Source organism: Girardinichthys multiradiatus, chromosome 13, assembly GCF_021462225.1.
Source record: "Girardinichthys multiradiatus isolate DD_20200921_A chromosome 13, DD_fGirMul_XY1, whole genome shotgun sequence".
Classification (NCBI taxonomy): Eukaryota; Metazoa; Chordata; class Actinopteri; order Cyprinodontiformes; family Goodeidae; genus Girardinichthys; species Girardinichthys multiradiatus.
The window spans coordinates 23,871,000-23,890,927 of record NC_061806.1 but is presented as its reverse complement, the minus strand read 5'-3'; the positions used below and the strand labels follow the sequence as shown (position 1 = coordinate 23,890,927).

The 19,928-nt window shown below is 39.1% G+C and overlaps 1 protein-coding gene across 5 annotated transcripts in view; it reads left to right on the top strand.

Moving 5' to 3' along the window:
- Positions 1-19,928, top strand: part of spire1a (spire-type actin nucleation factor 1a) — a 38,960-nt gene that overhangs the window by 1,757 nt on the left and 17,275 nt on the right. For all 5 annotated transcript variants that reach the window (XM_047384141.1, XM_047384139.1, XM_047384138.1 and 2 more), the window contains exons 2-3: positions 3,018-3,049; positions 19,081-19,341. In XM_047384141.1, the coding sequence (XP_047240097.1) occupies positions 3,018-3,049; positions 19,081-19,341 (293 nt within the window). The remainder of the gene's footprint in view (positions 1-3,017; positions 3,050-19,080; positions 19,342-19,928) is intronic.

Genomic DNA, 19,928 nt, shown 5'->3' with positions numbered 1-19,928 from the left:
TTCGCCAAATGTGAAAGACAAGGCAGTTTAAGGCCCCCCAGACCCACTTCCATACCAGGTTATCTTGCTGCTCTGTAATATAACTGAGCATCAATTTACCTGTGATGAAAGTCAATTAGTGGAAAAACAACGTTTGGTTTTCTTTTTACGGATCAAAACATTGCAGTTTAGACATGCCTCCGGGTCACTTGGCCCCTTGGAATATTTGTGTGGAATTTGAAATACTGTAAAAACATGTTAAAAGCTTTAATTGTTAATGATAGTTAGCCTGGGCTCAGAGCATTTTAATTAGCCAACCCTGCCGCACGCAAAAACTTTCATCTGCTACGCTTGGTTGTGTATCGAAACTCTACTGTATAATAACGCTGCTCATCCCCTTTTCACAGCACCGCCTCAGGTGTGTTAGTAGGGGTGTATACAATGCGTCAAAGACTTGTGGCTTTTTAACTGCATTCCATGAATATATGAGAAATAAAGCTGGGTGTGGAAGGAGGAGGAGGCTTGTTTTTCAGCACAGTTTTAGGCACTGAGGTTCTGTCCCATCCTTCTTGGGAACATCTTAGCCACATGCCTTCTGATTTTCTCCTCACCTTTTTGTTGCATCCCTTCTTTTTTCCTTCTTAGTCCAGCTTCTTGTACTGCTGTGTTCAGCACTGATTCCCATAGAATAACAGATTTAGTGAGTGCATTTGAGCGTCTCTGCACTGCCAAAAATAGAATTGAAACTGATGACGGGAAGCACAGTTTTAAAGCCTAGTACACAAGTTTAGAGGTTTGTTTTGGGAGTGTTTTTGGCTCTCCTTTGGCTTGTCGCTGGGGTATTTCGGGACAGCTTGGGCTCTGTCCTGATTCGTATTAGGCCCAGTGATGAGAGGGTTGTGAGACCTATTAGGTCTCTAGTAGCAAGTAGAAGAAGCTTGCAATTCACCAGTAACTCAATGCTTTTGCAACCTACACATGAGTCAGTGACAAGGTGGTGGGACTTGGCAAAGTTCCCAGATAACCAACCCTAAGCCTGATGATTTCTGCTGATATTATCTTGTATTAAGATCTTCTGCAGAGTACTTTGCAAAAACATTTATAGTCCTTGAACTTTTTCACATTTTCATGTGTTACCACCACAAACTTCAATGTATTTTAGTGTATTTTAATGCAATTGATCAATACAAAGTAGTGCATAACTGTGCATCTAAGAAAAATGTGACTTCGTAGAAATGCTTAGTAAAAAAAAACCTTTGTTGTAATCACAGCTGCAAGTCTTTGGAGGTAGTTCTCTAGTTTTAAATATCTAAAGACTGAGGTTTTGCATATTCTTCTTTGCAAAATAGCTGAAGCTCAGTCAGACTGGATGGAGAGTGCTCATGAGCATTCATTTTCCTGTCTTACCACAGATTCTCGGTTGATTTTAGGTCTGGACTTTGACTGGGCCAGCCTAACACTTGAAAATGATTAGAGCAAAACCATTGCATTTTAGGTCTGGTTCTCAAATCTTTCGCAGCCTCCAACATGTTTTCTTCAAGGATTGCCCTGTATTTAGCTCCACCCATCTTCTCATCAGCTCTGACCAGCTTCTCTGTCCCCACATCAGGATGCTACTAGCACCGTGTTTCACCTAGGAGACGGCATATTCATGGTGATGTGCAGTTTTAGATTTCTGACACAAGTACAACTTTACAGCTGGGCCTAATATTTCAGTTTTGGTCTTTCTTTAACAAACACACTACATTATGTTCGTCTATCACATGGAATCCCTTAAAAATACATTGAAATATGTGGATGCAACGTGGCAAAATCGCTGCTGTGATTGAATACCGAGTGATCACAGCCAACACAGAAGAGCCTAGCACATATAGATAAAGAACTACACAGCTTCATAAACTAGGTCAGCTTTTTGCTGAATGGATGTGAGATGTTTCATTTGCAAGCAGATCATTTCACACGTAACATGTAAGAGAATGGGTCCACGTCATGAGAAGACTGTAGTGTGTCAGTTTGTGTCTGATGTATTGGCTACAAAAGACACATAAAAAATCATATTTAACTAAGTCATTTTATTTATTTTAATATAATGGCTTGAAGATACCAACAGGACCACTTTATCTGTCAATGTTAATGTTAAAACCAGTAAGAATTTGATAGTTTAGTTATGACAAAAATGATTATTTTTGACACAGTATGTTGACCAGAGTTGCCACGTTTCTATATTATAATGATTTTTTACTACAGGCCACTTATTTTGGGCTTTTGTTTTAGTAAACAATGTTTTGTTTTCACGAGAACACCCTCCTAGGAGAAACAGGCCCACAGCATTACAGATCCTTACTCAATGAACATAACGTGCCCAAGTCATATTTGCCAAAATTGCATAAATGTTACACTGTGGATTTTTGTGAAGGTTGACAGTGATTTCACTCCATTTGTACTTGATTCTCTGAGCTCACTCCTACTACTCTTGATGCTTTGGTCAGATATCTCTGGTGACAAACTGGTGCATATGAATGTACCTTAAATAAGTCCATAGGTAATAATCAACGTGCCCTCTTGTTTCAGGTTAGGGCTTAACATATTGCTTTTTTTAAAATCTGGTTTTACATTTTGAGAATGTTCTCCATTAAAATGATTAGATATCTGTTTTCACTGTACGAATGAGTAATAGTATAACTATGAACCTCCCACTGGCATGTTCTGCCTTAGGTAATTCAAAGCTACAGAGATTTATCTAAAGCGGAAACACAAGCATTTATTCACTCCTTTGTTTTAAAATAATCCACCGCTGTTAAGTGATCATGTATTTCAGCTCCTTCTGCGTGTCACTGTCAAGTTTCCATCTCTTTCCTAAACGTCGTGTACGTCGTGTAGCTAAAGATGTCTTCCATAACTGTCCAGTACTTCTTAATGAATAAATTGAAGCATGTGTCTCCCTTGTAGTGGGTTACAAGCAACTGCATGCATAATAAATAACCCCCCATCATTGATTGAATGTGAATAATCCTCCTTTTTCTGCTTTTTCATTCCAGATAAATACCAGTCGGCCTGCACGTCATTAGAGGTGAGTTGAAATCATTCTCTTTATTCATGCAAGCTGGAGCACGGTGCACGCTGTTGTCAATTAGCTCCACTCCAGCTGTTTCATTACCAGCTGTTTTCAGTTTAGTTTGTTTCTGTCTGTGTGTGTGTGTGTGTTAGCAACTTTACAGAAAACGTTACAGACAATCTTTTTACCAGTGGCGTGTCTTAACCCAAGGAAGAATCCATTAGACTGTGGTGTCGATCTGGATCAGGATCCAAATTCAGATTCAGATCCAGGATTTCTACGTTGCTTGGCGGTTGTGTGCAGTCTGACTGTCTTGGTACCACTTGTTTTTGTACTAAATATACTAAACTACCTTACCGAGAAGTTACACAAGAAATAAGCTGGCATGTGCCATGTGGTATTATATTACCTACGCAGGGTTGGAGGACATGAAACCCTCTGCCAAGCCAAAGTGAGGAGATGCTGAATTCCTCGTGATCTTCAGTGCTGTAAAAAAGTGAATTATCTGGTCTGCAGACTCTGCTATTGTTTTGGGAATGTGCACAGATGCAGTATCTGCTTTCTCAGTTTTTTCTTCACTAGTCTGTATAAAAACACCTCATTAACCATGTGTAATTTCTTTTTTACAAAAAGAATGCCGAGGTGCAATTTGTTTCACATCCATTACTTCATTTTTTTAATAACCAATATCACTAGAAATGTAAGATGTGTATACATTGTCTTAGCTGCGAATGAAGTTGGGTTTTGTTGGATGATGAAGTCTATCAGAGTTTTGTGCTGTTTGTACAGATTGACTCGGAGCGTTTTCATTATCCTTCATGTTTGTATTGTAGCTCATACTACAATGTTTTTGCTACCTCAGCTGACTACCAACCAGCATGAAATCTCACAACTTGATTGGTCAGCATTGAGGCGTTTACCATTTTAATTGCTTTGGTCAAAATGCCAAACATGGGTGTCATCCACTGCAGATGTAGCAACATTTCTGTTTTTTTAGTCGGTTTGAGGAAATATCTTAACCAGTCAAAACAAGGATCCGTTTCTTGCACCCTTGCATGTTTTGCTTATAGTGTGTTACACTGACAGGGTGTGTTTGTTTTGCCTTTCCTTACTTGGTAAAACATTTTGCACAAAGGCAGTTTTAATCCATCTGACACCATGACAGTCGCACTGAGTCAATAATGCGGTTTAAACCTGAGGACACAAGCTGTCTGTCTCTAAAAATATATTTTTAATTTTCAATGGCAGACAAACTTGCTGTCTGTTAGAATTAGTCATGGGCTGGTATGAGATTCCTGCCGTATAAGAAGCATATTTACAAAAACATTTAATGGAAAAATGCATAGTAGCAATTCCATGTATGAATAACGTAATCTAAGTATTGTTGTGCAAAACAACCCTGGCAAGCAACTCGTATCTTAAAGCTGTAGGTTTAAAACATCTTTGTAACTGTAATGGGTGGCGTTCCATTGGTTTTAACCCCATGACTCCATGTTTTTTGCTACTGGAAATAACCCCAAGGAGCAAAAGTTGCCTTTGTCCAGTGTACGAGAAAAGATATTTAGCCTTATGAAATAAAAATATCATGATATTTTGTGGTATTTATTATATCAATAAAGTAATGATATAAAGTTATTTGCAACTTCATTTCAGTCTTTTTTTTAGGCGACAGTATAGCTGTGACTCCATGTCACTGCTATCAAAGCCCCTCAAACACAAATACCGCTCCTTAAAAACTTCCCCGTTTTAAAACTGGCTTCTTCAGGATACCAGTGACACAAAAAAGTGGGATTCTTATCCCTAAACTGCACACAGTAACATCATTTAACACTGTTTTCCAGTTTTTTGACTCTTATTGATGTTGTCATTGAACAAGCAGTGGAGACGATGCATTCAGTTTTTGGGGTTTTCAGACATAATTAATAGGATTTATCGTTGCAGTAATTCTAAATTCTTATACTAACGTTTTCATGTTAGGGATAAACGTCCATCCCTATTCGACACGGCAACTTTAAACAGCAGTAAAACCTATCTAGCTGCTCTACATTTGGTAGACTGGCAACAGGTGCATTAAAACACATCTCTGCTTAGTAAAACTGCATCGTGCTGTTTGCAAACCTGTGGTCATTCTTCACATTCCTTGAAATTTTCTATTTTTGGCAAATTTTTTTTTTTTCTCCCCTATAATGTTTGCTGAAGAACTGGCGCTCTTCCTTGACGCTACAAACTTCCTGATTTAATCAGGAAAATCAGCAACATCCAGCCATGCTCAAAGTATTTCTCCCTTTAGGCGACTGTGGCTCAGTAGGAAGAGTAGTCATCTTGCAATTGGAAGGTTGTGGGTCCGATTCCAGCTTCCTCCTGCTGTATGTCGATGTGTCCCCGGGCAAGGCACTTAACCTCAAGTTGCCTACCGATCTGCGTATTGGTGTATGAAAGTGTGAGCGTTAGTGAGTGCGATTGGGTGAATGTGGCTCTAGTGTAAAGCGCTTTGAGTGGTCTGTATGACTGGAAAGGTGCTATATAAGTTCAGTCCATTTACCATTTACTTTACTGGTGCAGAACTATGTCCCTCATGTTTGGTGTTGCTTGTCCGTTGTTGTGTCTCTGGACTCTAGTGAGAGTGAGCCAGCTTGCAGCTCAGCCGCCATCTCTGTCTCTCATTCCTCAGCTTCTCTTTGGCCGTGTATAGAGTTGGTCTATGCGGTATTCTCGCTAAATAATTCGGTAGTTCTCACAGACACTATAGCCAATTATGAGGGCTTTTTGTTGACATATTCACTGAGGCAAGGGGGGTATTGTATGATGATGTACTGTGCACCTTCTTCAAGCGTAGACCAAACAAGCTTAACCTAGTTTGTTCTCAGTTCAAGATTAAGGTGTGATTAGTTTTAGTATCCTTTTACTGGCACTCCAGTCTACTGGAAATGCTGAGGTCCCTGAAATTTACTTTGAGGCAAACACTACCATCATTACCACATTAAATGGCTCATGAGTTGCAGATTAAAGCAGGAGAATGTTCAGAAATTATATTAAATCCAACAGATTGGTACAGACCAAGCGAACCCTGTGCAACTGAGCAGTACCAGAACTGCAGCTGGTGGAACAGTGACTGCATGTGAGGCTGCTTGACGTCTCCCCCTTCCAGCTGTGACCTCTGTCACTACAAAGCAAAGATTGTCTGTCATCCTTGTCAGCTGTGATGTCAGAGTGCACATCTGGCAACAAGAAGAAGAAACAGATTTTTTTCTTTGCTTGTTTTTTTTACTCATAGACGTGACAGTTATTGGTATTAAGGTACAGCAACGTTTTAAAAGTTACTATTAGAATGTTCCTTCATATTGCTCTTAAAGGTTTAAGTCAATTTAATAAAAAGCCAGAAAAATGTCCTCTGGGCAGGGCTGCCCCTCCCCCACTTGTTGGCTATCAATAAAATAAATAATTAATTTCCCCATTGCTTACAAGAAAGCCAAATTTGTCTTTTTGGCAGCATCTATTTATTCCTGACATGAACCTATAATCTCATTAGGTTACACTTTGATTTTTACCAAAATCAATCGACTTTTGTGACACAGATGGCTTTGCTTAAAAGCTGGCTCCCATCACGCCCCCTGCGGTGATATTTCTGCCTATGCAAAAACATTCATAGAAAGCACACTCTCACAGGGGGCTTATTATTGAACTTTTGTAGCTATTTAAGCCTTGCCTCAGGCTGTACTGACAAGATATTTTCATCTTTATTCCTCCTGATGCCATCAGACTACAGAGATGATTTCAGTTTCCTCATTAAGACTGTAAACTAATTTCATACATCACCGTCTGCAAGTATTTGCACCTGTGCTAAAAATGTGTCAAAAGCCCTAAAATAAGTAGCTGTTATTTAAAACGTGTGACCCCAAGATGTCACTTTTTGCAACTGTAAAAATTGGAGAATTTTTTCAACCTCTCTTTCCATCTCACTGTGAGGTAAATGTGGGTCTTCTTCCAGCCTTAGCTCACACAGCTCCAGTTGTTCTAAACTTTTGAACAGATCTCTGATCTATGACTGTAGATATGGCCAACTTGAGGTGAGTAGCTGTTTGCTTGTAGCCATTTTTGATTTTTGAACACCACACATTGGGCATATTTGAATGGCAGGTTCTGCTGTCTGAGTTGCTAAGAGAAATTGTCCTAAAGTTATGTCTTACTAATGAAATGTTTCTAAAAGCAAAAATTATTTTAAGGTTGTCTTACACATTATTAGCAGTGGTAATGTGGTGGTCCTTAACACCCCTATCAACAGCATACCTCTGGTCAAAGTATCCTATTTGTCAGCAGCACTGTGGTGACATATAGAAACCACTACATTAAATATCAGAATGAACTGTTTGACACTGAGAGACATGTTCCCAGGCCTCAGCAGTTTCCAGTTGACTTCATAGATGTCTGCAAGCTCAACAGTTTCTGACCCGCCGATATGAAAGAGCCACATGGTGTTCTGACCTGCCAGGAACTGTCACAGAGGAGAGGAGGCCGAGCATCCGGTCCTGCAGTGGAAGCCCTCTTAGCTGTGGTTATGTAACTGTCTGTATTGTGGTGGCTTTGCCCTACAACTGCAACAAATCCTGAAGGCTGCTCATCTGGCAGCTCCGTGAACTCAAACGACCGCAGTGATGCCTCAGTACCCTTGTTCTAGAAATGGTATTTCGTCTGGAGATTTACCCTGAAATACTTGTAAAAAATGACTCTAAATGTCTAAACATTTTCAATAAAACCAGTTTTCAAGGCAGCCTTATTGTCTTGAATTACATCCAGTTTGAAAGGTGCAGAGATGGAATGAGAAGACCTTTGTTCTTGTGTCTATTAGGATCTCAAAGAGTGGCATTAAAATGAAAAGGTGTGCTGCCAGGTAGAACACACCACATTAGACACCAACAATGTGGTGTTAGACATCACACATCAGATGTTTCAACACTAGCATGCAAGCTTATAGCTTCTGTACTACTGTTTAAAAAAAATGTTAAGATCAACTGATCTTTGTAATGCTGAAGATGTAGTTATACTGACACACAGAGAAGTTTATAGCGGATACCCACAGGTGACAGTTTGTTGGACGTCAAATTATCCATAAGGTCAACATGGGAATGAAACTTGCTGCTTCATTTGCATCCCAAATATTATCACAATAGTTTGTGTGTTTTACTGCAGTGATGATAAAGGGGCGATGAAGAATAATAGTTCTGGTTATAAATCCCAAAAACTGGACACAGTCTGTAGTCTCACTAACATAATTATTACTGTAAAACTCAAAGTTACAATTCATCATAAATCAGTGTGACGGATGAATTATTGACCTTTTCATGGAGCTATCTTTATTACATTAACAGAAGAAAGAGGAGATTGATGTATCTTCCTCTGGATTAGAATGTATATAAAATAAATACCAAGACTAGTCAACACTTCAAACAAAAATCAAAAGCTTGCAAGCATTTGAGTCATAAAATTAGGAATTACATTAATCGTTATTCCATATTATTTTTGGCCCAGTGATATACAGTTTTACTAAAGTCTCGTAGAGGGCGATAATGCACTGGGTTATACATCGTCCTTTCCGAAGAGAAGAAGAAGAAGAAGAAGAAGAAAAGAACCAAAAAAAAACAAACATTTTCTTTCATACTAGAAAATGATTGCAGTTTTTTGCTTGTTGCACCTTTTTAGAGATAAATTATCCTCAATGGGATAACTGGGATCCTCAAAAAGTAATAAAACTATCAAGTCAAAAATGTTAAAGATAGTTAAAAGAAAAGGCCAGTTAACAAAGTTATGGAGATCATTATGTACATCCAGATGTAAATTTACCTAGTAAGACATTATACATTTATCTACAGGTCCTTCTCAAAATATTAGCATATTGTGATAAAGTTCATTATTTTCCATAATGTCATGATGAAAATTTAACATTCATATATTTTAGATTCATTGCACACTAACTGAAATATTTCAGGTCTTTTATTGTCTTAATACGGATGATTTTGGCATACAGCTCATGAAAACCCAAAATTCCTATCTCACAAAATTAGCATATTTCATCCGACCAATAAAAGAAAAGTGTTTTTAATACAAAAAACGTCAACCTTCAAATAATCATGTACAGTTATGCACTCAATACTTGGTCGGGAATCCTTTGCAGAAATGACTGCTTCAATGCGGCGTGGCATGGAGGCAATCAGCCTGTGGCACTGCTGAGGTCTTATGGAGGCCCAGGATGCTTCGATAGCGGCCTTTAGCTCATCCAGAGTGTTGGGTCTTGAGTCTCTCAACGTTCTCTTCACAATATCCCACAGATTCTCTATGGGGTTCAGGTCAGGAGAGTTGGCAGGCCAATTGAGCACAGTTATACCATGGTCAGTAAACCATTTACCAGTGGTTTTGGCACTGTGAGCAGGTGCCAGGACGTGCTGAAAAATGAAATCTTCATGTCCATAAAGCTTTTCAGCAGATGGAAGCAGGAAGTGCTCCATAATCTCCTGATAGCTAGCTGCATTGACCCTGCCCTTGATAAAACACAGTGGACCAACACCAGCAGCTGACACGGCACCCCAGACCATCACTGACTGTGGGTACTTGACACTGGACTTCTGGCATTTTGGCATTTCCTTCTCCCCAGTCTTCCTCCAGACTCTGGCACCTTGATTTCCAAATGACATGCAGAATTTGCTTTCATCCAAAAAAAGTACTTTGGACCACTGAGCAACAGTCCAGTGCTGCTTCTCTGTAGCCCAGGTCTGGGGAATGCGGCACCTGTAGCCCATTTCCTGCACACGCCTGTGCACGGTGGCTCTGGATGTTTCTACTCCAGATTCAGTCCACTGCTTCCGCAGGTCCCCCAAGGTCTGGAATCGGCCCTTCTCCACAATCTTCCTCAGGGTCCGGTCACCTCTTCTCGTTGTGCAGCGTTTTCTGCCACACTTTTTCATTCCCACAGACTTCCCACTGAGGTGCCTTGATACAGCACTCTGGGAACAGCCTATTCGTTCAGAAATTTCTTTCTGGGTCTTACCCTCTTGCTTGAGGGTGTCAATAGTGGCCTTCTGGACAGCAGTCAGGTTGGCAGTCTTACCCATGATTGGGGTTTTGAGTGATGAACCAGGCTGGGAGTTTTAAAGGCCTCAGGAATCTTTTGCAGGTGTTTAGAGTTAACTCGTTGATTCAGATGATTAGGTTCATAGCTCGTTTAGAGACCCTTTTAATGATATGCTAATTTTGTGAGATATAAATTTTGGGTTTTCATGAGCTGTATGCCAAAATCATCCGTATTAAGACAATAAAAGACCTGAAATATTTCAGTTAGTGTGCAATGAATCTAAAATATATGAATGTTAAATTTTCATCATGACATTATGGAAAATAATGAACTTTATCACAATATGCTAATTTTTTGAGAAGGACCTGTATATAATCTCTCTGTGTTAATATTACAAAGTATGAGCAAAAGTAATGATTTAACCAAAAGATACATGTTTGACTTCAGCATTAAAGTAGCGAAGAAATTCAAACTGGATCCATTAAAAAATGTAATGTGCTTGCTCATATAATTGGCAGGACTGATCCTAAATTAGATATTTAATAAAGACAAATGAAGGCATTTAAACATACTTGTATGATGCTGCAACTTATTCATAGCGCGTTTTCATGCTAACTCTGGCAGTGTAGCTCACGGGTCAATGCATAATTTGTGATTATAGCCCGAAACACCGCATGTTTTTCTCCTGGGGAAAAAAAGGTTATTCATAAGCAGAACATTCCATTTCTATTCATCACTGTTTCTCCCGGAAATATTCCAGACACAGACAAAGAAGGTTCTTGAAATTAAAGCAGCCTGTTGTTGGACGTGAATAACTTCTTTGAGTTGATATCACTACCTTGTCCTTAACCTGTGACGTCATGCTAAACTTTGGGAAGAGTCGTCTTTGAGGGAAGCTGCAGGACTTTCCGATTGGATTTTGTGTGATGTTTGAACTCTTTCTGAACTTTGTGGGTTCAGGAAACTGGTGCTCCTGTGTCGCCTCAGTGCTCCTATGACTCATCCCGCTGCATTACCCAAGAAGCATTTAAAAACATGGGTGGCATCCTGTGCTACCTTCAGTTGACTAGTGTCCTGTGGATGTGCTTCATCAGTAGCAGCAGGAATCCACCTCATCGGGATGTTTCGTACTTTCAAGTTGTGGTTTTCCACCAAATGTTTCAGCACATACCTTAAAAACCCAGCAGTGGATTTTCAGGCTTTCATCACATGCATACTTATTTCCCCCACTTCCCTTCTTCATCCTTCCTTCTGCTCCTCTGCCTCCCCTTCCTGTATCATTCCTTTGAGTTGAAAGTCTTTTAATAAGATTGCAATGTGTTATTGGAAAGCTATACTATGTTTGTTATATGTTTTTCCTTCCTGCTCCATCTTTCACTCAGGCTGGCTCCTGGAAAGATTAGTTTTCTTCATTCTTTCTTCATGCCTTATCTACATTTTTAACTAATTCCACCAGATTGTATGGGGATTTTATGTGATAAGCCAACACAGTGTAGAGCCTGACTGAAATGAAATTCTGTAATGTTAACTTATGACCATATTCAAAACGCCTGAATTAGCTTTGTTTTTGGTCTGCCTAATTTCAGGGAAATAAAGGAAAGAGTCTGAACTTTATCATGAATAAATAGTGACATTAGCAGCTTAATTACCTGTCAAAGAAGTCCCTTGCAAATCATTATTTTTTTTTTTTCCTTGATCTATCTTGATTGTGCCTCGCGAATGGCCCCGACACAGAATGGGGAGTTTTAATTGACTCACCAATATTACTTTCGGATCCACTCTGAAATGCACTAATAAACCCATAACCACTATGAACATTCAGGGTCAGTTTTAAACTCATTCATAAAGGTTGAGTTTAAAGCCACGCCCCTTTGATTCAGTGATCACAGGGATATGAGGTGAAAGCCCACATGACCTTGGTGGATCCCCTGTATGATGTAAAAGACAAATGGATCCATAATGGTGGGGACTCAGGGTTGGGTGTTTATTGCAGAACTCTTGAGTTTAAAAAAGGACTGGAGTTTAAACACGTCAATGTATGACATGGAGTTGCCTAAAGCTGTTGTTTTGCATTTAAAAAACATCCTTTCTGACTTAATTCTTAAATATTGTAAATGTTTTCAGGTATTGTCAATATATCCTACTGTAAATGTGCTTAACTGCATAATACAATGCTGCTGGTGCTGATCGGAGATCAGTTGGCTTTGAAGAGTTCAAACACAGCTTGTTTTAAAACGGCATTAAATAATTAAGTTGGTGATATTAAGGACTCTGCTTGGAGAGATACTGCAATATTTAATGTGATTTTTATAATCGTCCACAAAAACTCAAGGATAAAATATTTATCTGATGAGAGGTTTGCACTAACGTTACGACATCACATCAAACTGGCTCTAGCACTAGCTCTGGTTAAGCACTGAAACTGCTTTAGTGAAAAAAACTATAAGTGGCCCATTGTAGTAACTAAGGCTGCAAAATATTAGAAAATCGTGCGAGGGCGATATTTGTACATATCCCGTTGATGACATCAGGTGCGATATGTGTCTTTTTCTCATCTGTGCTTCCATCACTCTTTGACCTTTAACATTTTGGGCACTGTTATTTGTGTCCCGTGTGAGCATCTGCTGCCGTGAGACTCTGTCCAACCGACTAATTATTACATTAGCATGGAAAATTCAAGTCCATAACACTTGGAATATATTAGCCAACAATTACTGAACTCCAAGCAGTCCTTTGCTGGACTGGTATTGTAATGACAATATATATTCACGATATATTGCGCAGCCCTTGTAGTAACTCTGGGGGAGCTGCAGAGATCCCAAGCTCAAATTATTTGTCATCCACCGCCTTTAGTGGAAAGAATAATGGCATTGTTGAAAGGAAGCCATAGAGAGTCTTGTTAAGTTTCCCACAAACCTGACGGGGGACATGTCAAATATGTGGAAGAAAGGGCAGATGAGACCAACAGTGAACTTTTGGACTACAAAAACCTTCACTGCACATCACCCTGACCACATCATCCCTATTGTGAAACAAAGTGGTGGCAACATCATGCTGCAGGGATGCTTTTGTTCCAGAGGGACAGTAATGCTGGACATAGTTGACTTGAAACTGGGAGAAAAGTTCACCTTCCAGAAGGACTGAGACATTTGATATACAGCAAGATCTATAATAGAAAGGTTTAGATCAAGGCGTAGTGATATGTGAGAATGACCCAGCTGCACTCAGATTTTTATTTGTAAAATGTCTTAAAATCATTATATTATTTTCTTTCTACTTTACAGTTGTGTACTACGTTCTGTTGGGTGTCACATAAATTCCAATAAAATTATATGAAATTTGTGGTTGAAATGTGAAAAAATGTGGAAACGTTTACAGTGTATGAACTTTTACAAGGTATGTTTTTATTTATTCTTTTACTCATAAATTACTAAAATGAGACCTTCTGAGTTGACCACATTGTCGCTGCTGTTAAAGCCTTGTTTGCTGTCTGTAACTCTATCATCCTCTCATCTATCTGCCCACTGCAGTGCATGATGTCCTGCAGATGGATTATAATGTTACATAATAAGGCAGTAAGGAATAGGATATTTGTTCAGGCCTTAGAACAGGATTATCAGTTGTACTCGGCGAAGGTGGATAAATGATAACAGCATAACACCGGGAAGCTGATCTTTGCCCGGTAAGAGCCGGAGTAGAGAATTTGTGCACATTTTGCCATTTTTCTTTGGACACAAAGCAAGTTTGCCCACAGTATATTTATCTTTTATATTTGAACAGACTCAGCAGATATTGCACCAAAACCAGCATGTGGAAACGTTTAATGCATTTGCATTAGTCCCACTGTTTGCTTCAGTTTTTAGCCTTTTAAAAAGGGAAAGTGCTGAGTAAATAAAGTTGCTTTTCAACACGTACCTCTTTCCAACAACTTCAAGCCTCCTAACAAGAGACCAGTTGGCCTACATTGTTCAAAGGAAATCTATGGATTAAGTAGTGAAACTACAGGTCCTTCTCAAAATATTAGCATATTGTGATAAAGTTAATTATTTTCCATAATGTCATGATGAACATTTAACATTCATATATTTTAGATTCATTGCACACTAACTGAAATATTTCAGGTCTTTTATTGTCTTAATACGGATGATTTTGGCGTACAGCTCATGAAAACCCAAAATTCCTATCTCACAAAATTAGCATATTTCATCCGACCAATAAAAGAAAAGTGTTTTTAATACAAAAAACATCAACCTTCAAATAATCATGTACAGTTATGCACTCAATACTTGGTCAGGAATCCTTTGGCAGAAATTACTGCTTCAATGCGGCGTGGCATGGAGGCAATCAGCCTGTGGCACTGCTGAGGTCTTATGGAGGCCCAGGATGCTTCGATAGCGGCCTTTAGCTCATCCAGAGTGTTGGGTCTTGAGTCTCTCAACGTTCTCTTCACAATATCCCACAGATTCTCTATGGGGTTCAGGTCAGGAGAGTTGGCAGGCCAATTGAGCACAGTGATACCATGGTCAGTAAACCATTTACCAGTGGTTTTGGCACTGAGCAGGTGCCAGGTCGTGCTGAAAAATGAAATCTTCATCTCCATAAAGCTTTTCAGCAGATGGAAGCATGAAGTGCTCCAAAATCTCCTGATAGCTAGCTGCATTGACCCTGCCCTTGATAAAACACAGTGGACCAACACCAGCAGCTGACACGGCACCCCAGACCATCACTGACTGTGGGTACTTGACACTGGACTTCTGGCATTTTGGCATTTCCTTCTCCCCAGTCTTCCTCCAGACTCTGGCACCTTGATTTCCGAATGACATGCAGAATTTGCTTTCATCCGAAAAAAGTACTTTGGACCACTGAGCAACAGTCCAGTGCTGCTTCTCTGTAGCCCAGGTCAGGCGCTTCTGTCGCTGTTTCTGGTTCAAAAGTGGCTTGACCTGGGGAATGCGGCACCCTGTAGCCCATTTCCTGCACACGCCTGTGCACTGGTGGCTCTGGATGTTTCTACTCCAGACTCAGTCCACTGCTTCCTGCAGGTCCCCCAAGGTCTGGAATCGGCCCTTCTCCACAATCTTCCTCAGGGTCCGGTCACCTCTTCTCGTTGTGCAGCGTTTTCTGCCACACTTTTTCCTTCCCACAGACTTCCCACTGAGGTGCCTTGATACAGCACTCTGGGAACAGCCTATTTGTTCAGAAATGTCTTTCTGTGTCTTACCCTCTTGCTTGATGGTGTCAATAGTGGCCTTCTGGACAGCAGTCAGGTCGGCAGTCTTACCCATGATTGGGGTTTTGAGTGATGAACCAGGCTGGGAGTTTTAAAGGCCTCAGGAATCTTTTGCAGGTGTTTAGAGTTAACTCGTTGATTCAGATGATTAGGTTCATAGCTCGTTTAGAGACCCTTTTAATGATATGCTAATTTTGTGAGATAGGAATTTTGTGTTTTCATGAGCTGTATGCCAAAATCATCCGTATTAAGACCATAAAAGACCTGAAATATCTCAGTTAGTGTGCAATGAATCTAAAATATATGAATGTTAAATTTTCATCATTACATTATGGAAAATAATGAACTTTATCACAATATGCTAATATTTTGAGAAGGACCTGTATTTAGCTCAGTTTATGCAGAGCTGTGTCATCCCCTCCCTTCTTTAAAAATGTTTTTTTTTTTGTTATAACTATTATTTGTTAAATTGTTCTAGTCTGGAACATGCTTCTATAATTTTCCAGGTTGCTTGAAAAATGAATAAGTATTTGAAAAAAAAAAAGAAATGAACATGAACAAATGGTTGAAATTCTGACTTTTTTTTATTATGTTTTGTAAAAGATAAAAATCAGATGTTTTATACTTAATCTACAACCTGTGTCTTTGATTTGCTAAATCACTCCTTTAGTTTAATATTTCATTCTTGAGTTACCGAAAGCATACAGATAAATGCACACTTAGTTAGTGTAACCTTTTCTTTTACACAATTTCTTGATAACAATTTGATTACAACTTACTCATGTAAGCATTGCTTTTTATGGAAAATGCATGACGTAGCATGTAGGGAAGGAAAGCAAAATTTTATCTGTTAATGCCAGTTTTGCAAATGTATGTTCATAGATTTAGCATTTAGATTGTGCTTTCTTGATACATAAAAGCTAGTTTATGGGGCTAAATGAAAAGAAGGATGATACATGTGTCTGCTAATGCAAACTTATTAAGAAAATTAAAAATGGCAACCATACAGTGTTTGGGTATCTGAGTAGCTTTAAGTCATGGCTTCAGACTGGAGCTTTGGTTCTAAAACTGAGTCTGAGTTCGATGCCAACGAAAGCTTAAAACTGCTTATTTTATCCTTGCATGTTAAATAAGCGAAAGATCAAAAACTAAGCTATAAATTAGCTATATTTATAATATGATATTCCCGTTGTTATTTTACAAGTCTAAGAGTTATACATTTTCAAATAGAGGTAACCTTCTGTTAGGTGGACGTGCCGTCATAACCTCACAAACACAAACCCTGCTCTTAAAAAGATACACGTTTTTAAACAGGCTTCTTTAGTAAACTAGTTACATAAAGAGTCACAACTGTACACAATAACTGCATTTAAGCATATTTTCCAATTTATTGATATTTATTGACACTTTCATGGAACCAACAGTGGAGAAAATTGTTAAAATAACAATTCCGACAAAAGCGCCACGTTTGGGGTTTCAAACCTCAATATTTGGAATTTATTGCTGTCCCAGTATATCCAAATTCCTATCATGATGAGATTTCTAACAATACAATAAATGCCTATCCCTACCTAAAATATTCCACCATTTAGCCTTGCATCTAAGCAGTCCTTTGCCATTGAGATATTTCACTGATTAAAATTGCAATGCCGAATGCAAATCAATATATTGTACAGCTTTAGCTGGATTGTTACCGATGCATCTCTATGCTGATGACATGATGATGTTGCAATGTCATGCATGTTTACATGATTGTATGAAATGCAACTTTACTGAGTCACATTTGATGCACCCCATACTGGTACTAAGTTCAGGGGAAAATTAAAATGGAAATAACAAAAAATTTCCTGCCGTTTTCCCTGCTGTTATGCTGTTATGTCCATGCAATGTGTCTCTATTTAATCGGTGTCTTAGATCTCAATCTATAAATGAAACATTTTTGAATTGGGAACTATGTTGGAACTCTGGCTTGTGCAATAGTTATTTAAAATCAGCCTAGTAATGGAATGCAAATATTATAAAGAATTAGCTGTTTCTTGTTAAGATACATGAATCCTTATAAGTCCCAAACAAATACTGCATTACTTGACAGAACTCAGGTATAAGTTTTTTGGTTTGCAGACGAAGTTATGAGAAACACCCTTCAGGGTTGTTAAAGTTAATGATTTTGAACATGCTCAGTCAACAACCTTCCCTTCAGCACAGCACTCTCCCAGACTCCTGGCAGGTGCTTGGCTGTTCCTGAACATATGGAATGCCGCGTTTTGTTTGGACGCCTTCCTCTTTGAACATCATGTCTCTAGCAAACAGGTCATGCAAGTACGCTGTAACGTCACAACGGGTGCCCTCTTTTCTAAACAGCCATGGTGTCATTTAACCCTTTGGTTTGAGCTCCGTCTGGGTCCGTTGGAGGCAACAAAAGGTGGAAAGAGATGCGCATGTCTGTAAAGTCCAGGGTTCAGACAGGTGCTTGAAAAATGTAAAAGAGGTTGAATTTTAACAAGATGTTTTCAAGGTTTGGAAAGTGGTTGATTTCTATATAAAGTCCTTTTGGTAATACCCGTGTGTGAGCAGCAGACATCACCCGATGAAAAGACCATCCGCTGGACTGGCGGCATCCTCTGGTATAGCTATGAATCAGACCTACTTTCAGGGTAACTGTGTCTTGCTAGGAGAGCGGGAGAAAACAGCATGCCAGGAGATTGTCGTTTTAATGACCGCTGTATACTGTACTTAAAAATGACAAAAAACAACAAAACATTTTTATTTTAAAGGTTGTTAGTTAAAGGCTTAATTGCGCAAAAATTAGCTGTGGCTCAGCAGGGGTCTGTCATGCGTGCTGCTCCTCTGATGTCCTCTGGCCTCCTTCTGCCTATTTGTCCTTTTCATATTAATACTGCCAAATAACCTGCCGAAATTTAATATGTTCCACTGTATTTGTAAATGTTGATAGGTTCCCTTCACATAGTGAGCGCTCTGTGTGCTGTAGGTATAAAGCTAATTGAAGAAAAGGCTCACAGAGATACAGACTGGTCCAAAGTTTGGTGCTGGAAACATTTGAAAATTTACCTTGAAAAGTACTTGAATTTTACTGTGGGAAAAGTGTACCAACCCTGAAAGTTGTATGTGTGTTGTCATAGTATAAATATCTTCACCCTGTGGAAATCTATGAAATATACAATCTTGATAGGATTCCATCACAAGGGAATAAAACAAATTTAAAAGCTGCATTTTAAATTAGAGACAATAAGACAAAAACCATGCAGAAGGGACACCAGTTGCTCTATTTAGTTTAAAAGACATATTTAAGACATGAAAAACCCCAGCAAAAAATGTTAAAGATGAAATTTCTTCCCCAAAATACACAAATTGGCCACATTTTTTTCAGGAATTTTCATTAAGTCAGCCAAAGTTATGCAAAAATAATATAAAAAAATACAAAATGTTGAGGGAACCAGGAGACTTAAGATATTCACTAAAATGAGCTCTGGTTGTTCCAAGACAGACACACAGTGAGATCGCTCAATGCGGGTGTGCAGACAGGACAGAACGTAAACCTGTTGTCAGCTTTAAAGATCATAGTGGTGGTGTGCTTCACAGCAAGTAAACAAGCTTCAGCTGACATTAGGAAATTATTTAGTTGCTCTATAGTTAAATGTGAAACGTGTACTTCTGAATAAAGTTGGCAATTGGGAAAAAAAGATGGCACTTAATTGATTCATACAAATAATTTCTTCCAACGTCCTTTTGCAGGTTATTGACTCCCTGGGTGTCATGATCTACAAAGCTCTGGATTATGGGCTCAAAGAGAACGAAGAGAGAGAGCTCAGCCCCCCATTGGAGCGACTGATCGATATGATGACTAACACAAAGGAAATGGAGAGCGACCCCCCTGATGAGGGCTACGAAGCCACGGAGGACGAGTGCGAGGAAGACAACGGGGATGAAGAGCTTGTCTCCGTAACGTCCGACAGCGCAGTGAGCAGCATCCAGAGTTATAGAGACATCATCTTGGTGAGTTGAGACTGATGAATGTGGATACGGGGTTTTTCTTTTTCTTTGAATGAGGCCATGTTCCGCCTTTAAAAATCAAACCTCCAAAAGTCTCTCTGCCTCTGAAAATTATATTGCTACATAAGAGCTTTAAGTCCCTGTAAAATTAGTTCTTACTCTAGTGTTAATCCCTTGTTCAGGGAGTTGGGACCTGTAAATAAGATCATTTAACCCGGCCTAGATGTCAGCCATGCAGCCTGCAAAACTAGCTCTGCTATGCTCACCAGACTGCAAACTAGTGACCACTCCCCCCTTTAAACTAACTGATTTCACTTCATTGTAAACAAAACTTATTGCTTAAACAAACATAACCTTAAAAAAAAAATAGATTTTGTCAATACAGCTTTAAACCGAATATATAAGATTTGTTTTTCTCAAACAAGCAAGTTTTCCACCTACATTGTTCAGTATCTCATCTTGGCAGTACCCTGGCAGAGTCATATCCCTTGAATCTTATTTACATTTAATTGAAACGTAACAAAATGTGAAATTTCGAATCCACTTTTTCAGAGCTTAAAATCTTTGAATTTTTCAGACTAAAAAAAATG